At 41.2% G+C, this 23,476-nt stretch overlaps 1 protein-coding gene across 2 annotated transcripts in view; it reads right to left on the bottom strand.

The window, feature by feature from the left end:
* The window catches only part of LRBA (LPS responsive beige-like anchor protein), a 970,380-nt gene that overhangs the window by 867,879 nt on the left and 79,025 nt on the right, over positions 1-23,476 (bottom strand). For both annotated transcript variants that reach the window (XM_089670467.1, XM_089670468.1), the window contains exons 5-9: positions 21,573-21,694; positions 17,079-17,205; positions 10,728-10,847; positions 7,371-7,517; positions 4,983-5,180 (exon numbers count right to left, since the gene is read on the bottom strand). In XM_089670467.1, the coding sequence (XP_089526593.1) occupies positions 4,983-5,180; positions 7,371-7,517; positions 10,728-10,847; positions 17,079-17,205; positions 21,573-21,694 (714 nt within the window). The remainder of the gene's footprint in view (positions 1-4,982; positions 5,181-7,370; positions 7,518-10,727; positions 10,848-17,078; positions 17,206-21,572; positions 21,695-23,476) is intronic.

Genomic DNA, 23,476 nt, shown 5'->3' with positions numbered 1-23,476 from the left:
TGTGGAAGGAACAGAGTCACAGGACAAGAACAGGATATGCAGTTTGTCACATGACAAAGCAACAACTGAACCCAGAATGTCAGGGAATCTGCAGACAACATGCAGACAACAGAGCAACATGGTACAGAGATATGATCTATGCTGGGATTGATAGGTACATTTATTTCTAATGAAAAGAAAGTTGGAATTCAGCTTTAAGGAGTGAGGCAAGCAGTCTTTGAAAAGGAACGGCACTTTGAGGGTACTCCAGGTCAAATGTCAATCCAGACCTGACTGGAGAAAAGGCAGGATTTGGTCAACTGAGTAACTTTTGAGATGGAATTTCCTTGTTTCACATTATATGAAATATACCTTACATGCGCAAGAGTAAACTTTCTGGAAGTCAGATTGCTAGCTTTCGAAATCACAGGGTAATCAGACAAGGCCATATCCCTCAGGACCAGGGTTTCAACAGCCAGGCATTAAAGCCTGTGACCGCAAAGTAGGGTGGTAAACCAGTTCTTAGGACAGAAGATCTGGACAATGTGAAGGTCCACAGACAGAATACCAGGAGCCTCATCAAGCTTGAGTACCAGATCTAGTTAAGTGACATGGGAATCCAAAGGTCTTTCTCCATCTCAATCCTGAAGTTTTGCAGAAGGAAAGGTGTGGATAAGGCTGAATTGAACTCACCGAGTCACCAGAGCATCTACTGCAAAGGCTACTGGATTTCTGCAAAACTTCTGGTTCCTCCCCAATGACTGATGTAAGCCACTGCTGTGACACGGTCTAACTGCATCCTGGTCGGATGACCTTACAACTGAGAGTTCTAGCTCTGAAGGAATATCTAAATCACTCTGAGCTCTGGAATATTGTTTGGGAGACTAGCTTCCTCCCACAAACACAACTCTTGCACTAAAAGTGTACACAGGACTCTACCCCAGCCCAACAGGTTAGCATATGTTGTAAGAACCTTCCAAACTAGTGGAAGGACGAGTTACCTCCAGAGCTTGACTCATAATCCTGATTTTGTGGGTCAGGCATATCCAACGGCCCAGAGACCAAACAAGCTTGTCCCACACTGCCAAAATGTAGGCCAGACGTGAGAGGAGACAGTCTGGATATTGTCCTTTAGGTGCAAAATGTAGGCAGCATTAAAGTGATTGTAAAGGCTCAATGTTTTTTACCTTCATGCACAAAGGTAATAAACCTTCTGATTGAAGCACTCCCCCTAATACTCACCTGAGCCCCATTGCGATCCAGCGACGTGCATGAGAGCTGGGGACTCTCCCCCACTGTCGGCTGAGACAGCAGCGGTCAATCACATCCAGTGAGCCAATGAGGAGAGCGAGGGAGCGGGACTGAGCCATGGCTCCATTTGTGACTAGACACACAGGGCAGCGTCTCGGGAGCATGCCTGCTCGGGTGCCCCCATAGCAAGCTGTTTGCTGGGGGGACAGGAGGGAGGGGCCAAGAGCGGCAGTGGGGGGCCATAGAAGAGGAGGATCTAGGCTGCTCTGTGCAAAACCACTGCAAAGAGCAGGTATGCATAGATATGTTTGTTATTTAGAAAATAAAATTGAGCATTTAGTATCGCTTTAATGTGCTGGGAAAATAGGAACATGCATGTAGGTATCTTTGATATCCATAGAGGTCAGAAGGTCTCCTGAATGGCTAGCCTAATTAAATCAATGCTGAATTTTTATACCTGGAAATTGGTGGCCATGAGGATGGCGAGCAGGTTTGATTAGAAAACTTAAACCTTTCCCTTTCTAGAACAATGGCAATGACCCTTGAAAGAGGAGCTATGTCAGTGCAGTGTGGAGTCCACAAATCTTTGCAGGCATGCTAGCAAGTTAGACAACATGGAGCAGGGTGGAGGCAGATAAGGAAATTCTAGCTTGTAGCCTCTCGATACAACTTGCTCGATCCAAACATCTGTAAATATTTTGGGAGCAAATGGCTGCAAAGGCCAACCAACATCCCCAACATGACAAGTCGTGGTGCCCCCTTATTGTGAGAAGGACTTATTTGTCAAATTGGTGGATTTGGCATCTGGATTAGCAGAGGAATGGAGTTCTAGGCTTTGTCTTGGATTTGGAAACCTGAGGGGAGGGTAAGGAACCATCAGAGGTTTTCATAGAGTGACATTCTGCCTTGGTTATAGGGAAAAATAAAAACTCTTCCCCCAGCAACCTCCTTGAGGGCATACACAAGAGGCATTTCTTGTACAGATGCTCCACAGACCAACATTTGAGTCCCAGAGTACCAAAAGGGAGCACATCCTATATATTTGGTAAAGAATACCCCGCTAGTAGTAGAGCACAGAAGAACAGGGCCTCCATATGTTGGCGGATAGAAGGATCAGTTGGGGCAGATCCACAATTCCAAGAAATATCCTTGGACCAGATAATCAAGGTCAGGCACATGAACATGGCAGCACAGCCAGGCTGCAGGATGGGGCCTAAGAGAAAATAAGGCCTTAGAAAGGGCTTCTAGTTTTTAATCCACAAGCTCTTCAAAAAACCAGCAAGTTATGCTCTAGTTATAAAACGTACACATACTGCATCAATAACAAACCAAAAAGGTTTTCCCGAGTCTGAGAGCAATGTGAGCAGACTGAGTCTCCAACGACTAAACACCTTCAAGGATTGAATGCATTCTGCAATGCCCTCAGCTGAAGATGCAGAGATAACATATCGCACTGCATTAGATTATTCCCCGGAAAGTGAAAGGGGCACATGGAAGCGAGGTCATACACATCGCTCTCCTCCCCTTCTTGCTGCTAACTCGGAAGTAGACACACGGTCGCTCAGCTCCCTCCCCTTTACCTGGCAACACCTGCCATTGGGAGGTTTAAAAGTGCGGGATCGAGAGAGATTGAGTGAGAGAGATTGAGAGAGAGAGATTGAGAGAGAGAGATTGAGAGAGAGAGATTGAGAGAGAGAGATTGAGAGAGAGAGATTGAGAGAGAGAGAGAGATTGAGAGAGAGAGAGAGATTGAGAGAGAGAGAGAGAGATTGAGAGAGAGAGAGAGAGATTGAGAGAGAGAGAGAGAGAGATTGAGAGAGAGAGAGAGAGAGAGAGAGAGAGAGATTGAGAGAGAGAGAGAGAGAGAGATTGAGAGAGAGAGAGAGAGAGATTGAGAGAGAGAGAGATTGAGAGAGAGAGAGATTGAGAGAGAGAGAGAGAGATTGAGAGAGAGAGAGAGAGATTGAGAGAGAGAGAGAGAGAGAGAGATTGAGAGAGAGATAGAGAGAGAGAGATTGAGAGAGAGATAGAGAGAGAGAGATTGAGAGAGAGATAGAGAGAGAGAGATTGAGAGAGAGATTGAGAGAGAGAGAGATTGATTGAGAGAGAGAGAGAGAGAGAGAGAGAGAGAGTGTCCCTTATTATGGACCTGGTAGTAAAAGGGGTTAAAGGCACTAAATCAATTTTAAAATAATATAACGACCGGAAATGTATTTTTATGTCAGCTTAGTAAAGTCTCCTGCTAAGCAGAAATTGAAATGAGACTGGAAGAAGAAAGCTTATTTCCACTTTAGCAGCCAAGTTGTGAGAACACCTACTTGTTATGTTCCCATTCACATAGCATCCCTTAAAAAAAATATTAAGGCAGATACAGAGCTGTGTTTGCCATAATTAACCCCGTCTGTACTATGCTGGCAGATCTCATCTTATTAGCTGTAAACTAGATTTAAACACTGTCATTCCTAACAAAGGGTTAAAGATATAGACGTGGACCTTCACTGTATGGTAATGAGAGGAAACTGAGCCTGTCCTTGGGTCAGAGTTGCTTTAAAATTGTCCAGAAATGCTTGCAGAAACATCTGAAAAGTTAAGATTTTTTTTTTTTTGTTATGCTTGCTGAACTCTGTGCAGTGACATGAAGTACCTCTATGTGACATGATCAAATAAAAGTTAGAGAAAAAAAATTTAAAATAGCAGCGCAATGCTCTGAAACATGCATTGCACTGATCCCTGCCACAGAAGAAACTAATAGGCTGTACAGTAAAATACTACATTTTACCACGCAGACTGGTGTAAACCTAGCTTCTTAGTACTACAAGATGATTGGGGCTAAAGTGGTCTAGAAAGGTAAAAGGTTCCAGATCACACGATAACCAAAGCTACAAAAACCTGGCAACAGAAATAGTTCATATGTTTTTTAGTCATCTGAGCAATGGGAAAAATATTTGGTGCAATGGGAGAAGCAAGGGTGCCATTCCACTGAATATAAAAAAGTTTATGGAAGCAGTCATGTCAAGTCCAAACGGACCTCACATCATGGAAAAACAATCATGTAAAGTCTAAACTGACCTCACAGGTCAGTGATGTTGGTTCACTCATTGGCTGCCTAGTCCTGAGAGCGAGAAGCAACTCTTAAAAGTGAGCAAAGGAAAAGGATAAAGACATAGAACGTTATGTGAGGCTGCTATGAACTAGTCACAGTCCTGGTCCACTGGATGGAAAAAGACAGCTGCGGTCCCATTTATAGGTTGCATTGGAGGCTTCCAGGACTTCCTGATCAGCATGATGGCCTGAGGAAAGAGCACATGCTCCACAAACGTGTCACCACGTCTGACCATGATGTCATATCCACTCCACACTAATTAGAAAGCCCTGGGAGCCTCCAGAGCAGCCTATCAGCGGGACCACAGTTGTCTTTCCATCCAGCGGAACGGGACCATGACTTATTGATGGCAGCCACACAGTGTTATGCGTCTTTTCCAAGCGTCACTTTTGTGAGTGCATTGATCTTATGATTATTAAAGTTGTTTTTTTACTGCTAGCTGTTCCATTTCGTTTGTGCTAATTTTTTAGCCATATATCTATCTTGACTAACCAAAGAGAAAAGGTAACAAATGAAAGTAGTCAGCTACATTTATGACTAGTTTCCGAACCAGATAAGGCCTAAATGATAATAATCAATTTCTCATACCTTAGGCCAAATTCAGGCAACATATAAACAATACAGCAGAACACAAACCACAAAGCTGTACCTGAAGCATCAGGGCATGAGGAGAGTGAACAAATATTGAGGCGTTATCTTTAGGAGACGATTCCAGGCAAAGCTGAGCATCTGTAGCTCGCGGATTATATGTGAAGGCAATTGAATTGGACAGCTTGCCATCATACAGCAACAATTTGTGGTGCTCAGGAAGAAAAAGGTCACTCTCTGCTTTGAACTTAAATGTACCCTGCAAACAGAAAAATAAAATTACTAGACTTGCTAAAATATCATATTTACATAACAGCTTTATCTGACTAGATAGGCGTCATACATAACATTTTGTTTTTAAAAGTGTAATGTGTAATATTAAAGTCTTGACTCCAATTGATTTAAGCTAGTGACCCCCTATTTGAGGAGTCCTCTTATCCCTAAAGGGAATGACATGAACGCTTTTACATATAAGATGTTCACTGCCACATTGTTTTACTGTTTGCAACAGTCTCACCTTTTCAAGTTCAGCTGTATTGCCAACACACCTATTTAGTAGTAGCCGTACTAAATGGCAAGACATTGTGTGGATCACTGGGCTTTTTTTCAGAGCATTAGCAAATTATCAATTGTCTTATGATCATAAAGAAGCAAATATCATCTGTGAGCTTAAAATTTTTGGCCCTTAAAACGGTTATGGGGACCATTGCTGCTAGTAAACGAGTACACTTGAGAAAATGCACTGCTCTGTATTGTTTTAGAATACAGAGCAGATTAGAACACAAAATTATGCTTCCTGGTTTTTAGAGTTTAAGGATAACTACATAAATTATTTAAATGTTCTCATATTTGAAACTTGTGTACCTTTATTACTGTTAACTAAAAAAATGCATGATAAGATCTGTGCTATTAGAATACCTCCTAGATGGTAAGCGCCAAAGAGCAGGGCCCTTGAACCCCTCGTGTATTGTTTTGTTACTGTATTGTCTCATGTACTGTCCCCCACTATAATGTACAGCACTGAGCAAACCTTTTGGCGCTATATAAAAATACTGTAGAATAATAATACTAGGCTTGATTCAGACCTATGCTGTTTGCTTTTGGCCTGTTTCTGCAGTGCTTTTTGCAGTGTGGTTTGCGTTTCTGCACACACCTTTTTGATGCATTGTCATGCATTTTGCATTTGTTATGCTTTTTTTGGCCAATTTGTTGCTGGGCAGATTTTTTTTAAAAAAAGCAAATGCCTCAAAAACGCACTACATGCCTTTCTGCAGCGTCACCATCAAGGTCTTTTTGAAACTCAAAACGGTGCGTTTTTGGTTCAAAAGTCCGTGACCCTTTCCAAAAAGGCAGCAGCTGAAAAAAGCATAGATGTGAACGTGCCCCACAGGAAACCATGTTAGATGGACTGCAGTGCGTTACTGCAAAAGGCACCAAAAAAGCATGGGTGTGAACCAGGCCGTATGCAGTTAACTGCGTCAAAAAAGTTAAAATGTAAACTTGTATTAATAGTATGCTTCTAAAAATGGGCTGTGCAGACATCAGAAGTGTAATATTTTGCAGGATACACTAAGGCGACAACAGCAGGTGGCTGTAAAATAAACAAAAAACAAAACTCACCCTTTCAATACAAGTTAATATTTACATTACAAAGTATAGAACTGTCCTATCTGAATATATACTGGTAGCTATCTATAGTGGCATTGCCAAAAGCTGCAGTTTCCACAATGATGCCATCAAGATCTAAAAACCAGTTTTACAAGTAGCATACTTCCACAGCTGGACATAAATTGTTTTATGGAGCCAGTGCTCAGCAAATGGGAATATTCCCAGGCATGGATAACAATTAGAATATTAGGAGCATGACACAATAAGGTTTTTAAAACGCAGAATCTAAGATGGTTTTGAATGATCTAAAGAGGCAACACAATTAGGGTTTTTGCACATGAGCACCTAAGCCTCTGTAATGTAAAATCCAGCATAGTCCCCTACCCAGAAAGCCCAGGTACTACGTACAACCACCCATACATGAATGGCTGTACTTGGGTATATGCCAGTGCTCATGTAAAACAGTTCTATTTTTTCCCCATACGCCTATACATTATAGTCGTGTTTATACAAGCATAGAAGCATCAGTACAGCCACCCACAGCCATTCATGTCTATGGGAGGCTGTGCACAAAGCATCTGGGTTTTCTGAGCCTGGGAAAAATATAGAAATTTATGTTGAACAGTGTCAGGTATTTGTGTGCAAGAGGCCTGAAGACAACCAAATGAAAAATTAATTTAATTATATTTGACACATGCAATAGAGCAAAAATAGAACTTATTTTTTAAATTCATACAAGGGTTTACATATTTTGGGTAAAACTGCTTCAAGAGATATATACAGATAGACAAACAGATGTACTACCTAATGTATACACACACACACACAAACACATGCATACCTTGTATGAGGGGCCAAGCTGATAAATTGCAAAAATTTGAGCAGCATTGAGTGATTCACTAAAAAGGTATACAGCAGCCATCTGCCCACAAAACACTCTGTTAGCATCCGCTGTTTCAGATGACCCCAGGAAACACTTGTCAAATGTCTGCAGAAAGAAAAAGCATATATGAGAAAGGATGACAAATTCAAATGTACAAGGAGAGTTTGATTTTCTATCTAAACTCAAAACTACGCAAATATGCACTGCTAATTACCAAATAGTTTTTTTCTTTTTTGGTAAACTTGATTTAAATTGGTTCTGAAGTGGTGGACCTGTCCATGGTTGGTGGGATTTTGGTAAAGGATGTTTGGTTTACCTCATACCCGACGATCCTTAAAGATGCTTGGATAGCCTCATTACATTGCCCAATTCCTGACCTCTTTCGACACCAATCAAAATCAGCAACCTGTCTTTGTGGCAGGCAAACAATCAGGTTACATGAAAACTGTCCAGTGTCCTAATGGACTCTCACTCGAAATTCCTAAAATTTTGGGAACCCTGGATTAATTATGCTCTTCCATCACTTCTTGCCTTTAGATCATCTCTAACTTTTGCTTTCTATCTTCTTCCATTATTGTGTCTTTTTTTTAATCTTTCCAACCCATCTACATTTTTGCCATTTTACTAGGTACATTTGGAACCTGAAATGTTCTGCTTCACTGGGTGTTATAGGAGCTGAATTTATCCCTGGCTGCAATTGTCTTGTATATGACTATACATGTTTGAGAATGCTTTACCATGACTTGTGAAATTTTGCTGTACCCCTGCGTGGGTGTATTTATTGTTATCCTGCTTCTATTTTTTAAAAAAAGAAATGAAAATATTGTAAAGAAAAGGGGTTCTAAAGGCTGAAGGTGTATTACTTTAATGTATTCTGTAGCTTAAGGAAAAAAAAACTCTTCTGAATACAGCCCCCCTTATACTTATCTAAGCCTAATCTCGATCCAGTGTTGTGTAGCTCTCTCTTTCCTTATAGGCTCAGAGACAGCAGCGGGGAGCATATGGCTCCAGAAGGGGGGTTGGGATAGACCCACACTCTGTGTCTCTATGGACACACAGAGACGGCTTGGGAGCGAGCAAGCCTGAGTGCCCCCATAACAATTGGCTTACAATGGTGGGCACTCGGCGGGGAGGGGGGGGTTTGGATTCAGGAGCACCAAAAGGGGGCTCTGCAAAACCATTGCACAGGGCAGGAACGTATAGCATGTTTGTTATTTTAAAAAGATAAAATTTGTAAGTTTACAAATCACTTTAATGTCAACTTAAAAATGGTTTCTTTCAAAGCCTGCATGCATGTGGGATGCTTAATCCGTCAGCATCAAATCCCAGCATCTTTGAGTGTGCAGGAAGCACGGAAGCATCCAAAGTCTATGATAAGCTGAAATAAGCGGCAGCTGGACACTGTACCAAATGGTACTTGTGTTTAAGGCCGTATATCCATTCAGGGACATACACCCCCAATGCAGAATTTATGACCACCTATGTGTATCTAGTCTCAATGTATTATTTTGACGTGTACCTGTGTTAATGTAAAATTTTACCTAAAAGTATTTTTAGTCAGTCAGTAAAGGAAGGAATCCAAAGGCTCTCTTTGCAAACTCTGGAAGTATAAAAGAAGCCATGATGATTTGATCCGATTTAAGGGGACATTTCTGATCTTACCTATAGGGCTCTTTATGTTACATGTCGCAGTAGAGTGTGCAAAGATGATTTGCCTGATGTTTCTTTCCAGCATAACGCGTTATACAAGGATAAAGAATTCATGTCAACTATACCCAAAGCTAAAGCACCATCAACACATAATTGCGAATAAAGCCTAAAGCAGTGACATATGCCACAGAATTCCCCTACTTTCTTTCCAAAAATGGCTGTAGCAAGTTTTCTCTCTCAGAATTCCTGCATAGACAGGAACTTTGTCAGTCCCCATACCAGCACACAACTCATCTAGATTGCTCTTCTGACTTTCCAGACACAATATGTAGTTTAATTGCTGAAAATATTGATTGTTATAGGTCTTTCAAACCAAAAAAAAAAAAAAGTAAATTTTCACCACCAGTACAAAATTCTGTGCCTAGGCAGTATACTGGAAAAAAAAAATCAGTACAATGTGTGTGGAAAACAGACACTGTAGCTTCTGACATGCTCCCATGCAGAGTTTGGCCTGTTACTCTAATCAGCAAACAGCATGTGTAGTAAGTATGTGACTCAGCAGAATCATAACTGGACTTCTACAGGTTAAATGTTACTGGTTACACCAATACATTTAAAGTATATTACCAGTGGAAATTACTCAAAGGGTCCATGCACACTGGGCTTAAAAATAGCACTTCTACAGGAGTTTAGCTTTTGCCTGTAGAAGCAGCTTAATGTTATCCTATGGGTTCATACACATTAGGAATTTTAAAGGCATAGTTTAAGCTCAGCGGTTTGAGGCAGGTTTGTGTTTTTGAGAGTTTTCAGGCAGAAAAAAATGCTAAACACTCTTAAAACACCTGTACAAAAAGCGCTCTATAGGAGCGGTTTTTTTACGTAAGAAAAACAGCATTTTGTTTTTAAGCCCAGTGTGCATGGACCCAAAGCTGCTATGTTGTTAATGACTGCCAATAAAATAGGATTTTTGTATTCACCATAACTTTCTAATCTTTATCTTGAGTCCACGGAGGACACAAAAGCCTTAAAGTAATTGTAAACCTTATTTTTTTATTTTTTTAATAACCGACATGTCATTCTTACCTGCTCTGTGTAATTGTTTTGCACAGAGCAGCCCCAAACCTCCTCTTCTCGGGTCCCCTGCCAGTGCTTCTGGCTCTTTCCCTCTGCCTAGGGCCCCCATAGCAAGCTGCTTGCTATGGAGGCACTTGTGCGTGTTTGTTGTGTACAGTGAGGTCTAGACACAGTACTTCAAAGAGGTTGAGGATGACCACACTAGAATGCTACAGTCAAAGAGACAATCTCCAGCTGAAATGTAGAGTAGTTTCAATTACAAAAAAGCGTACAAGCAACAAAAGAGAACTGTCCTCCAAAAGACATTAACAAAAAACTTAGGCATGCTGATAGTAATAGGGGTTATCCTGAACTGGCCTACAGTTTTGTTTTTTCAGTGTGCAGGTCTTTTGTAGGAAGCAGTACAACCAAAAGGTTTAAGAGGTGTATCCCTCAATAGTAACAGTACAGCTGTCCGATTTTATGTAACAAAGATAGCTATATCAAGACAAAAAAAAACAAAAAAAACAAAACACAGATCATAAAACCTAAAGCACTGAAAGCTGGCAATGTTATACAATAAAAGATTTTTGCAAAAGACAATACACTCACATCACTTGTGTTGACAAACCAAGTTATCTCTCCATATGAAGCTAGTTCTCCATTCACGTAACAGCGCAATTCACTGTTCTTCCATCGATTATAAATGTGGACAATTGATACCATGTACCACTATAAAAAAAAGACACAAAAAAACAAACAAAAACACATACATTACAGTCAATTCTCAGTAAATCACATTAAAGATTCCCAACTTATGTGCCATTACATATAAAGGGTCCCTTAGCGCAAGCAAGGCGATGCTTGCTTTAGCCAAACTCAAATGCCCATTAACACAAGAAAGCAAGGATGACTTTCTGTGCACTAATTTTAACAAGTGAAAAAACTGCCCATGGGATTTGACAGCCATTTTGGGGTCTCTATGATCTAGAAAAAAAAAAAAAAAAAAAAAAAAAAAAAAGGAGCGTGTTGATGGATAAGTTCCCCATCATCCATCACTCCTAAGCTGGTCATATATACACAGTGCCTTGAAAAAGTATTCATACCCTTGGAAAAATGTCCACGTTTTCATGTTACAACCAAAAACAAATGTATTTTATTTGATAGACCAACACAAAGTGGCACATAATTGTGAAATGGAAGGAAAATGATAAATGGTTTTCAAACTTATTTACAAATACATTTCTGAAAAGTGTGGCATGCTTTTGTATTCAGCCCCTTTACTCTGATACCCCTAACTAAAAATCTAGTGGAACCAATTGCCTTCAGATGTTAATTAGTAACTAGAGTCCACCTGTGTGTAATTTAATCTCAGTATAAATACAGCTGTTCTCTGAAGCCCTCCAGAGGTTTGTTAGAGTACATTAGTAAACAAACAGCATCATGAAGGCCAAGGAACACACCAGACTGGTCAGGGATAATGTTGTGGAAAAGTTTAAAGCAGGATTAGGTTATGAAAAAATATCAATCCATCATCCGAAAATGGAAAGAGTATGGCACAACTGCAAAGCTACCAAGACATGGCCGTCCACCTAAACTGACAGGCCGGGCAAGGAGAGCATTAATCAGAGAAGCAGCCAAGAGACCCATGGTAACTCTAGAGGAGCTGCAGAGATCCACAGCTCAGCCATGTGAGGGACAAAGCAAACATGTGGAAGAAGGTGCTCTGGTCATATGAGACCAAAACTGAACTTTTTGTCCTAAAAGAAAAAAACTGTGTGGCAGAAAATGAACACTGCACATCACCCTGAACACACCATCCCCACCACAAAATACGGTGGTGGCATGTTGTGGGGATGCATTTTTTCAACAGGGACAAGGAAGCTAGTCAGAGTTATGGGAAGATGGATGGAGCCAAATACAGGGCAATAGTAGCAGAAAACCTGTGAGAATCCGAGAAAGACTTGAGACTGGAGCGGAGGTTCACCTTCCAGCAGAACAAGAACCCTAAACATACAGTCAAAACTACAATAGAATGTTTTAGATCAAAGCATATGCAGGCGTTAGAATGGCCCAGTCAAAGTCCAGACCTATATCCAGTTGAGAATCTGTGGCAAGACTTGAAAATTGCTGTTCACAGACACTCTCCATCCAATCTGATAAAGTGTGAGCTATTCTGCAAAGAAAGGGCAAAAATGTCACTCACTAGATGTGTAAAGCTGGTAGAGACCTACCCAAAAAGACTTGCAGCTGTAATTGCCGTGAAAATTGGTTCTACAAAGTATTGACTCAGGGGGGTTGAATACAAATACACGCCAAGGCACTGTAGTTCAGTTTTTTCATTCAGCCAGTAGGCTGTACAGAAAAAACTGAACCAATTGCCTCACCCACACATTTGATATGCATATAGGAATCCTCCCAGCTGTGTTAATGTATTCTGACAGCGGAGGAGTTAGCTGGACTCCTCCACTGTCAGAATAAACTGATCAATAGTCTGCAGCACTGGTCAGACTTAAGTTTTTCAACAAACTGGTGCATAAGAAGTCGATTGAAAGATTGATTTGACCAGTTAGATCTACAGTGAAGGAAATAAGTATTTAATCCTCTGCTGATTTTGAATGTTTGCCCACTCACAAAGAAATGATCAGTCTAAAAATCGAATGGTAGGTGTGTTATAACACAGAGACAGAAAAGCAACAAAAAATTCAAAAGAAATGCATGTCTAACAAATTATGCACTGACTTGCATGTTCATAAGGGAAATAAGTATTTGATCCCCTATCATTCAGCAGGATTTCTGGCTACAAGGTGTCTTTCATACAGGTAAACAAGCTGAGATTAGAAGCAGTCTCTTAAAGGGAATGCTGCTAATCTCATTTTGTTACCTGTATAAAAACACACCTGTCCACAGGAGCAATCAAACAATCAGATTCCAAACTCTCCACCATGGCAAAGACCAAAGAGCTGTCCAAGGATGTCAGGGACAAGATTGAAGACCTACACAAGGCTGGACTGGGCTACTGAACTATCGCCAAGCAGCTTGGTGAGAAGGTGACAACAGTTGGTGCAATCATTCGCAAATGAAGAAACACAAAACAGCTGTCAGTCTCCCTAGGTCTGGTGCACCATGCAAGATCTCACCTCGTGGAGTGTCAATGATCATGAGAACAGTGAGGAATCATCCCAGAACTACACGTGAGAATCTTATCAATGATCTCCAGGCAGCTGGGACCACAGTCACCAAGAAAACAATTGGTAACACACTACACCAGGGGTCTGCAACCTTTAAGACATAAAGAGCCACTTGGACCCGTTTCCGAGAGGGAAAAAAAGACTGGGAGCCGCAAAACCATTGCAACATTTAAAACAAATCCGACACTGCATATATTGCAAAAAACGCTCTGGTCATGAAGGGGGTTTAAGGGCCCAGTAAGCAAAGGGTTAATCAGGGCCACAGTGTATCGTCATAATCACAATCATAGCCTTAGGTCAGTGGTGGGCAACCTTTTTTTTCGACTGAGCGAAATCTCGCCAAAACCACGATTGAAATTTATTTTGAGAGAAACATTTTTAAAACTGAAAATACATCCCCCATATAGTAATTCATCCCCCATAGTAATTCATCCCCCCTATAGTAATTCATCCCCCATAGTAATTCATCCCCCATAGTAATTCATCCCCCCTATAGTAATTCATCCCCCCTATAGTAATTCATCCCCCATAGTAATTCATCCCCCCTATAGTAATTCATCCCCCCTATAGTAATTCATCCCCCCTATAGTAATTCATCCCCCCTATAGTAATTCATCCCCCATAGTAATTCATCCCCCATAGTAATTCATCCCCCCTATAGTAATTCATCCCCCCTATAGTAATTCATCCCCCCTATAGTAATTAATCCCCCATAGTAATTCATCCCCCATAGTAATTCATTCCCCATATTGTGTGAATTCACTTACCTTTGCTCCGCGCGTTCCTCTCGCTGGGTTCCCGCGCCGTTCTGGTCTTCAGGGCGGACTGTGAGAGGAGAGGAGTTCGTCACGCTGCCCCGCCTACATCCGGGCTGCCCCGCCTACATCCTGACAGCCAATGTTTGCCAGCGGGCGCCCGGCACACAGAAGATCTGCATTAAAAGAGCCGCGGCTTGCCGACCCTATTGCCTGTCACCTGGTGGGCAGTGTGCTCCGGAGCCGCAGGAAAGGTGAAAAAGAGCCGCATGCGGCTCCGGAGCCGCAGGTTGCCAACACCCGCACTACACCAACAAGGATTGAAATCCTGCAGTGCCCGCAAGGTCCCTCTGCTCAAGAAAGCACATGTCCAGGCCCGTCTGAAGTTTGCCACTGAACATCTGAATGATGCAGAGGATGACTGGTTGAAAGTGTAGACCACTGGTCTGGTAGACTAAAATCAAGCTATTTGGCATCAACTCAACATGTTTGGAGGAGGAGGAATGCTGCGTATGACCCCCAAGAACACCATCCCAACTGTCAAACATGGTGGTGGTGATAACATTCTGCTTTGGGGGTGTTTTTCTGCTAAGGGGACAGGACAACTGCACCGCATCAAAAGGGACGATGGACGAGGCAATGTACCATCAAATCTTGGGTGAGAGCCTTCTTCCCTCAGCCAGGGCACTGAAAATAAGTCGTGGATGGGTGTTCCAGCATGACAATGACCCAAAACACAAGGCAAGGCAACAAAAGAGTGGTTCAAAAAGAAGCATATTAAAGGTCCTGGAGTGGCCTAGCCCAGGCCTTGAAATTTCCACTCGCCTGCTCGCCAATGGCGAGTTGAAATTATGGTGGGGGCGAGTGTGTCCCCCATGGCCGTCTTGCTGAGCAGGCTTGGAGCTCAGGTCGGATCCGTCATTGGCACTGGGAGCTGAGCGCAGTGAAAGCAAAGAAAGGAGTGTGTGCTGTGCTCTCTGCCTCCCCCTAGAGTGCAGTGCCCGGCTCTGTGAGTGAACAATGAAGTACTGCAACCTTTTATAGGGCTGTGCCTACCTAATTTCAGCTCACTCTGGTCACATGATCCTCTATGTCAGCCAGTGGTGGCTTCAGGGGAGAGAAGAGAGCACTTAACAGCGTGCGTGCATGTGTGCGTGTTTGTGTGTGTCTGTACATGTGTGTATCTGTACATGTGTCTGTGTGTATGTACATGTGTCTGTGCGTGTGTATTTCTGTGTATGTACATGTATCTGTGTGTATGCATGTCTGTACATGCCTCTGTGTATGTATACATGTGTCTGTATGTGTGTGTACACGTCTCTATGAGTGTGTACATGTTTCTGTGTGTGTATGTGTACAGGTGTCTGTGTGTGTTTGTTGGTGGCGAGTAACCCTTAAGGCCTGGCAAGTAACTCAGGACTTGAAATTTTAAGCCCTGGCCTAGCCAGTCTCCAGACCTTAATCCAATTGAAAATATGTGGGGGGAGCTGAAAAGTCGAGTTGCCAAATGTCAGCCACCAAACATTAATGACTTGGAGAGGATCTGCCAAGAGGAGTGGGCCAAAATCCCTCCTGAGATGTGTGAAAACCTGGTGGCCAACTACAGGAATCATCTGACCTCTGCTTGCCAACAAGGGATTTGCCACCAAGTACTAAGTCATGTTTTGTGAAGGGGATCAAATACTTATTTCCCTCTTGAACAAGAAAATCAGTGCATAATTTGTTAGAAATGCATTTCTTTTGAATTTTTTGTTGCGATTCTGTCTCTCAGTATTACAATACACCTACCATTCAATTTTTATACTGATCATTTCTTTGTGAGTGGACAAACATTCAAAATCAGCAGGGGATCAAATACTTATTTCCTTCACTGCATGTATGGCCGGCTTTAGTGAGGGCTTTATCTGTCTATGGCTACCCAAAAGTCAGACAAAAACGCCTAAAAGTGGAACTGCACTGCATCTGAGCACCACGACTAAAAATGCTATTTCATTAATTTTTAATATTCAAAGCAAACTCCCCCATCCATCTATGTATCCGTTCTTTATTTAGCGAAGAAATCATTTTGAAAAACACCCCCTGGCATTTCTGGCAGTGGCCATCTTGAGTAAGGGCAGATGATTCATGTATCATAGCTTCCTGCAATCCATCTGCCATTAGCTCAGCCATAGGCTAAAGCGGAGTTCCACCAAAAAGTGGCACCTTTTAGGGGGGAGAGCAGGTACCTGGTTTTGACAGGTACCCACTCACATTTCCGGCTCAGTTCGCCGCGGTGGACTAAGCTGAAGATCCAGCTGTTTTACACCGCAGCCCTCTGGGATACTTCACAGGTCCCAGAGGACTGCTGCCCATTCACAAAGCGCAGCGTACTTCACCCATGTGCAGTAGGACACCAGCTGTGAAGCCTCACTGTTTCCCTTAGTCAAGATGCCAGCACCCAGCAGCTGACTGAAAAATCAGCTTGGGGTGAGGACACAATTGGATCCCTGGACAGGTAAGTGCCCTAATAAAAGTCAGCAGCTACAGTATTTGTAGCTTCTGACTTAATTTTTGGTTTGGTTTTTTTGGTGGGGCCAGAACTCTGCAAATATGATATACATTCCTATCTATTTACTTATACTAGCAGCATAATGATTAAGCTCTGCTTTAAATCCTGAAAACCATATAGTAAGGGTGTACCCAAACAATGCATTCATTTTCTAGCTAAGCAGGTCTGCCCTCACACTAAAGCCGGCCATGCATTATACAGTTTTCTCTCTTTAGATTTTCCTTCAACTATGTGTTACAAGGGCTTGCCTGATAGAATACAAATTGAAAGTGTTTTAGGTTTGACCTCATATTTTATGGTTCTTGGTAAATCTAAAGGAAAATTGCACAATAAGACTGTATAACGCATGGCCAGCTTAAAAGTTATTTGTAATTGAAAGATTGTACAATTAAGTTGTAACCCTAGTAAAAATAAAAAGAGAGAAATTGGAATGGACAAAAATAGACCATCAAGAAAACGCTTTACACACCTTCTGTGGCTTGAAGTCATATTTCACACAATGCTGGAAGCCTTTTCCTTTTGACTTAATCGATGTGATGATAAGGCAGCCACCAACAAAATGGGCAGAATAACCAAGCCCTTTGTTTGTTCTGAAACTGCAAAAGTGGATGTTAATGTAAGTATGCAGCAAATAATCTCAAGGCCTCATAAAATTCTAACAAAAAGAAAATTAAATATGAAACATGGCAGCAATGAAATCACAAAGAACATTAAAAAAAAAAAAAAAAAAAAAAAAAAAAAGGGATTAATCACACTGTAATTGTATACACCCAAACACAATCTAATGCTTGTTAGACTTGGGAAGTCTAGGCTATTCCTCAGTAGGCAAAGCAGTGCTTTGGTAGGTCCTGATATAAAATACTGCTAAGGATCTTTACAGGCCACAGATGAAAAGCCAGGTCTTCAAGCAAAGAATATGCTAAAAGCAGCAGAGATCCACTGAGAATTTTTCACACAGTAGATCGACAATCATAAATGATCTCAACTTATCCACCAGCACATCTTGCTCAGCATGAATGATCCTATGAAATACACTTGGAATAAGGGGAGAGGTAACCTTTCCCAGTTTCTATCAGGCTCAGGAGAGAACTCTTTAGCAGAGGCATCACCATGGTGGGAAATGTTTGATTCAAGGTCTCAGTACCTTATACTGACAAATATCCTATACAGGAATATATGTTTTTGGAACCTACAGTATATACTACTACGTAGCCTTTATAGACAATGGTTTGTGTGTTTAACCATTTGAATACCGGGCAATTTTACACCTTCCTGCCCAGGCCATTTTTCAGGTTTCAGCGCTCTCACACTTTGAATGACAATTGCGCGGTCATACAACATTGTACCCAAACTAAAATTTTATAATTTTCTTCACACAACTAGAGCTTTCTTTTGGTGGTATTTAATCACCACCGGGGTTTTTATTTTTTGCTAAATTATCAAAAAAAAGACCGAAAATGTTGAAAAAAAAACAAGTTTTTCTTTGTTTCTGTTATAAATGTTTGCAAATAAATAATTGTTCTTCATAAAATTTAGGCCAAGATGTATTCTACTACATGTCTTTGGTGAAAATAACCCAAATTAGGATGTATTTTTTAATTTGTAGGAAAGTTATAGAGTTCACAAACTATGGTATAGATCTGAATATTGATCAATCCTGAAGTACTGACAGCCAATCTAATTTCTTGAGGACCAAGAATGTCAGAACAGTACAGATATCCCCCAAATGACCCCTTTTTGCAAAGTAGACAGTCCGACGTACTTCATAAGAGGCATGGCATGTTTTTTGAAGTTGCATTTTTTTTGTCATAATTTTTCGGAAAATGAAAAAAATGCAAAAAATTATTTTCACAATTTTTTTTTTTTTTTTTTTTTACATACTGTCACCAGTGCAGTACAGCGTCTTCATATAACTGGCATGGCGGTGATGAGGGACACTGACTGGTGACAGTATGAAAAAAAAAGTGTTATTTTTTTTATTATTTTTAATTTTTTATTACATTTTTTTTATTTTTTTTTTTTAAGATTTTTTTTTCATATTTCATTATGTCCAAAGTAGTACAATGTTACCATAGTAATATTGTACTACTTTGGGGAAGTGATTATATTTTAATTTTTTTTTTATTTTTACACAATTTGCTTATAGCAAAGAATTACTTTGCTATAAGCAAGCATTTACCTGAATGACTGATTCATTCAGGGTTTTTTTTTTTTGTGCTTAGCTGTGATTTGGCCACAGCTAATCACATGACATGTGCATGTGATTAGCTGTGACCATTCACAGCTAGACAGTAGTATACAATGGATGGCATGAATGAAGCCATCCATTGTATACAACTGTCATGTGACCTGCTGTGATTGGTCACAGCAGGTCACATGGTACCGGCAACAGGACCGATACTCAGATCAGTCATTGGCCGTGTCCGTGGTACACGGTCGGTGACAGATCGCGCCGCTGCGCGGCTCTGCAAGCGCAAAAAGTGCACGTGCGGGAGGACGCCATTTGGCGTCCAACCCGGAAATGCAGTACATTTTGCCCGCCTCCTTTTGGCTATTGGCTGGGCGTGTATTGGTTAAACAACCAAGATTGGAGTGAGAAGAATAAAAGACTGCTAACATTAAGTTAGCTTTTTTACATGGTGAATATTTTAAGATCACGACCCCTTCAATTTTTTTTTTATTACTGCTGTTGTCATCTAATGTATTCTAATTGCTCTGCTCCCACAGGGGGTTGGTTTGGTGAGGTGACTGTCTCTAATCCTTGGTCCATCGAGTCCTACCAACATATTATCCCTCAAAGACACCTGATGAAGTGGGTCTAGTGATCCATGAAACACTATGTGTACTCGCCACAACCACACCATATGACCAGCATACAGAACAAGAACGATACTATCAAACAAAATTGTCTGGTTAAAGAGAATTATGTATGGTTTAATTTGAATAAAATGAACAGAAGATTAGAAGGTGTATGAGACATTGAGAATGAGTATCTATCTATTTCAGGTAAAAAGTATTGCACAAGTCGTATTTCTAAGTAAATATATTTCTAAAGGTGCTATTGACATGAAATTTTCACCACATGATCGTATCAACCCATACACGCCATACATGCAAAGAAACCAAACCAAGCTCAGGAATTAAATTGATTGTAAGCCTCAGACATGAAATATGAACAAAGCATATCCCTCTATAGTGTGTACTTGTCTCAGTCCAGGACACCAAGTGTTATTTCTGTCTGCTGCCTCCTTCTATCAGCATGAGTCCTTTCTGATGAGTTTTCCTGACATCAAGAGAAAAATGGTGACAGGGGAGTGAGCTCTAGCTGATTGACAGCCTCAGCTCTGTTCCTGTGTGCTGTGTGAAGGGGGGGGAATGTCTCTTCCCTCCTATCTGCTCTCAAAGCTCTCCTAACGAATAAACCATAAGCTCCCTGCTCCCCTGCTGAGAGATCCTGTGTAAATTCTGCACTTTGAATGGATTTAGGGGAAAGATTGCTGTAGCTAAACAGGTACAACATATTTAGGAGGATTTGTTTCATCTCTATGTATCATCTGAAGCCATTCTCTTTACTGGGAAAATGGAGGGTTTACAACCACTTTAAGTTATGTGTAATAAAATGGAATGACACAGGGAAAAAGTGTTGAACACATGAAAACGGGAGGTGCATAAAGGCATGGAAAGCCAAGACACCAGCTGAAATCTATCAATCAGTAATTAGAAAGCAATCCTGCCCCTTTGTCAGTGCAAATTAATATCAGCTGGTTCAGTCTCAACTGATGGCCTATAAAAAAAGGTGTCTCAGTACCACAAGAAAACATCTCACGATGGGTAAAATCAAAGAGCTCTCTCAAGACCTTTGCAACCCTACTGTTGCAAAACATACTGATGGCATTGGTTACATAAGGATTTCTAAACTTTTGAATATTCTAGTGAGCACTGTTGGGGCCATAATCTGGAAGTGGAAAGAACATCCTTTCACCAATAGCTGGCTACGACCAGGTGCTCCTCGCAAGATTTGTGACAGGGGAGTGAAAAGAATTATCAGAAGTTGTCAAGGACCACTTGTGGAAAGCTTCAGAAAGACCTGGAACTAGCGGGTACAATTGTTTCAAAGAAAATAATAAGTAATGCACTCAACCGCCATGGTATGCATGCATGCTCACCACGCAATACTCTACTGCTGAAGAAAAAGCATGTTGAAGCTTGTTTACAGTTTGCTGCACAACATTTGCACAAGCCTGTGAAATACTGGGAGATAATAGTGCGGTCAGATGAGACCAAGATTAAACACTTTGGATTGCAAAGTGAAACAAAAAAGAGCGCACTAACCTTGTGCATTACCTCAGTAAACCATAATTTTATTAAATTCAGAATGATACTCACAAACAACGAAGTAAATCAAGCATGCAAGTCCTCAAAGTCACATCGTAGGGGTAGACACTCAGTGTTTGGGAGTATCATTCTGAATTTAATAAAATTATGGTTTACTGAGGTAATGCGCAAGGTTGGTGCGCTCTCTTTTTTGTTTCACTTTGCAGTACTGGTTGGGCTTCCCCAGCCTTGTTTAGAGCTGCACAACCCTATATGCATTGGTGGTCGAACTTCTATGGAAAGAACTAAAGATCAGAATTTATAGAAGATGCCCACGGAACCTTCAAGATTTGAAGACTGTTCATGTGGAAGAATGGGCCAAAATCACACCTGAACAATGCACACAACTAGTTTCCCTATACAGGAGGCGTCTGAAGCGGTCATTGCCACAAAGGCTTTTGTACGAAGTATTAAATAAAAATTTCAGTTAGAGTGTTCAATACTTTTCCCTGTGTCATCCCATTTTATTACACACACACACAGTCCCAGAATTAGAGGATTATTTGAAGAGATAAGGACAAAAGGCAAAGTTGCTCTTCCTCCAAATCATGTGCAAATTCCCTCAAAAGTATGCCCTTGTAAGACTTACCAATACAAATAGGGCTTTGCTGTATCAACGTTTATATTGTTTATTGGATCCATTCTTAGCCATGTGTGAAAAGTGAAGCCATTCTGGTACGGCCATCTAGCAATTGGAGGTAAGGCAATGGCCTAAAACATAGAAAATGCAAATGTAGATTAGTTTACAATCTATTTTACAACAAATTACCTGCAAGAACAACAAAAAAAATACACTTTCAGGCTATTGCAATGTTTAAAAGTATAAGTTTACCTTTATAAAAAAAAGGTCCTACACGGTCGTGTATCTGCCTGCTTGTACCTCATATACAGGTAGGTAGTTACTCAATGACAGGAAGACTTTATTAACTACCTAGAGTTCTCATTAGTGCCCTGATAGTTCGTTGAGAACAAGCTGTCAGCTGCAAAGGTTGTCAGTACTTGTAGTTCATACATTCACAGAACTCTGTGCTCCACACAGCCGCATTCTTTTCAAATTGTGACAGCAGATGCGGGGAGAAGTTCCCTGGCCCGCAGTCACATTTAGAAGGGGGATTGGGGGTAGGCTGCAACAGTTGAAACATGTTACATGTTCCACCCTAAAAACAGGTGGAACATGTAACATGCTCCCAAAGGTGGACTTAGCCTTTACATATCCTATACTGTTAAAGCAACAGATTACCTTCAAAACAAACCCTCACTGACAGCCATAGCTGCAATCTCTGTAGAGTTTTTTTATCCTCAAAAGATAACAGCAGAAGCACGAAGGTTACTCAAATCTCTTAGTTCAGCACCCTGCTGCCAGTACTGACTGCGCAACATTCTAGCCTTTAAACATGTAAAGATGTATACACAGTGTAAGTGCTCTGGGAAGGGGGAACAGGTGACCTGAGCGAGAAAAGAAGAATGACTTCAGTGCTCTTGTTGTGAACTTTAAGAATTAATCGCTCCACAGTGCCTGCAGGTATGGAGGTCGGTGAAGGCTTGTTTTAAAGTTAATTTACTTTTGGCAAGTACTTGAATATCCATAGTGTAGCAACAGGTTCACGTTATATTTCAGGTTTATACCTAAATATTACAAAATGTGTGAAAGATCACAATATCCATAACTTATATAACAATCATATGCGAGTTGTGTTATAAGTCCACTGTTGTAAAAGAACCCTGAACGTCAGGAATGTGGTAAACGTGGCTCATGAAGAAAAAAAATTTCAACTCGCCACTTGCAGCATATTAACAGACTGGGGAAATGTAAGCTAGAAAACGTCTGAAACACATACAGGTACATGGAGTGCTCATAAAAAGAGCAGGTGTACCCCTTTAGTAGCCTTAAAGTGGAAGTAAACCTCCACTGGACACTTGTACCTACAGGTAAGCTTATAATAAAGCTTACCTGTAGGTACAAGGAATATCTCCTAAAAATGTCCCTGCAACCAATGACTTCACCGCACACGCGCTCTGAGGGAATGGCATATCCGTGCCGTTCCTTCATAGCTCTGTTCCGCAGCCAAGACTCCTGTGCACATGAGCAGGAGTGACGTTATCACGGCTCGGCAAATCAAGTGGCCAGAGCATGAAGCCAGAAAGAAGACTGGGTGAAGATGGAAGCCCTGTCAACGGTGACAGCACGCCACTGGAGGGCTTCATTCGAAGGTAAGTCTTTCATAATGTGCTAGTGTGAAGCCAACTGGTAACATCATTTGCCGCTATTGAGTGGTGTATGGCCACTATTACACTTGCAGATATGAACTACTGTACTCATGCTTGAATTTATTTCAAATAGCGGCTTTTTTTTTTCTTTTCTTTTTTTAAACTAAGCTCGGGATTAGGTCATGTGGTATAGAAACACACAAAAAAAAATTCTCATGTTCACAGGAATTTGGCAAAAAGACTCAGGGCCTAGTCACATTAACGGGAATATGCTGCCCTTGTTCG

The sequence above is a fragment of the Staurois parvus genome, unplaced genomic scaffold (genome assembly GCF_062004578.1).
Source record: "Staurois parvus isolate SC_StPar_1 unplaced genomic scaffold, SC_StPar_1.0 ptg000090l, whole genome shotgun sequence".
Classification (NCBI taxonomy): Eukaryota; Metazoa; Chordata; class Amphibia; order Anura; family Ranidae; genus Staurois; species Staurois parvus.
The sequence above is the reverse complement of the archived record's forward strand: the minus strand, read 5'-3'. Positions and strand labels throughout refer to the sequence as shown.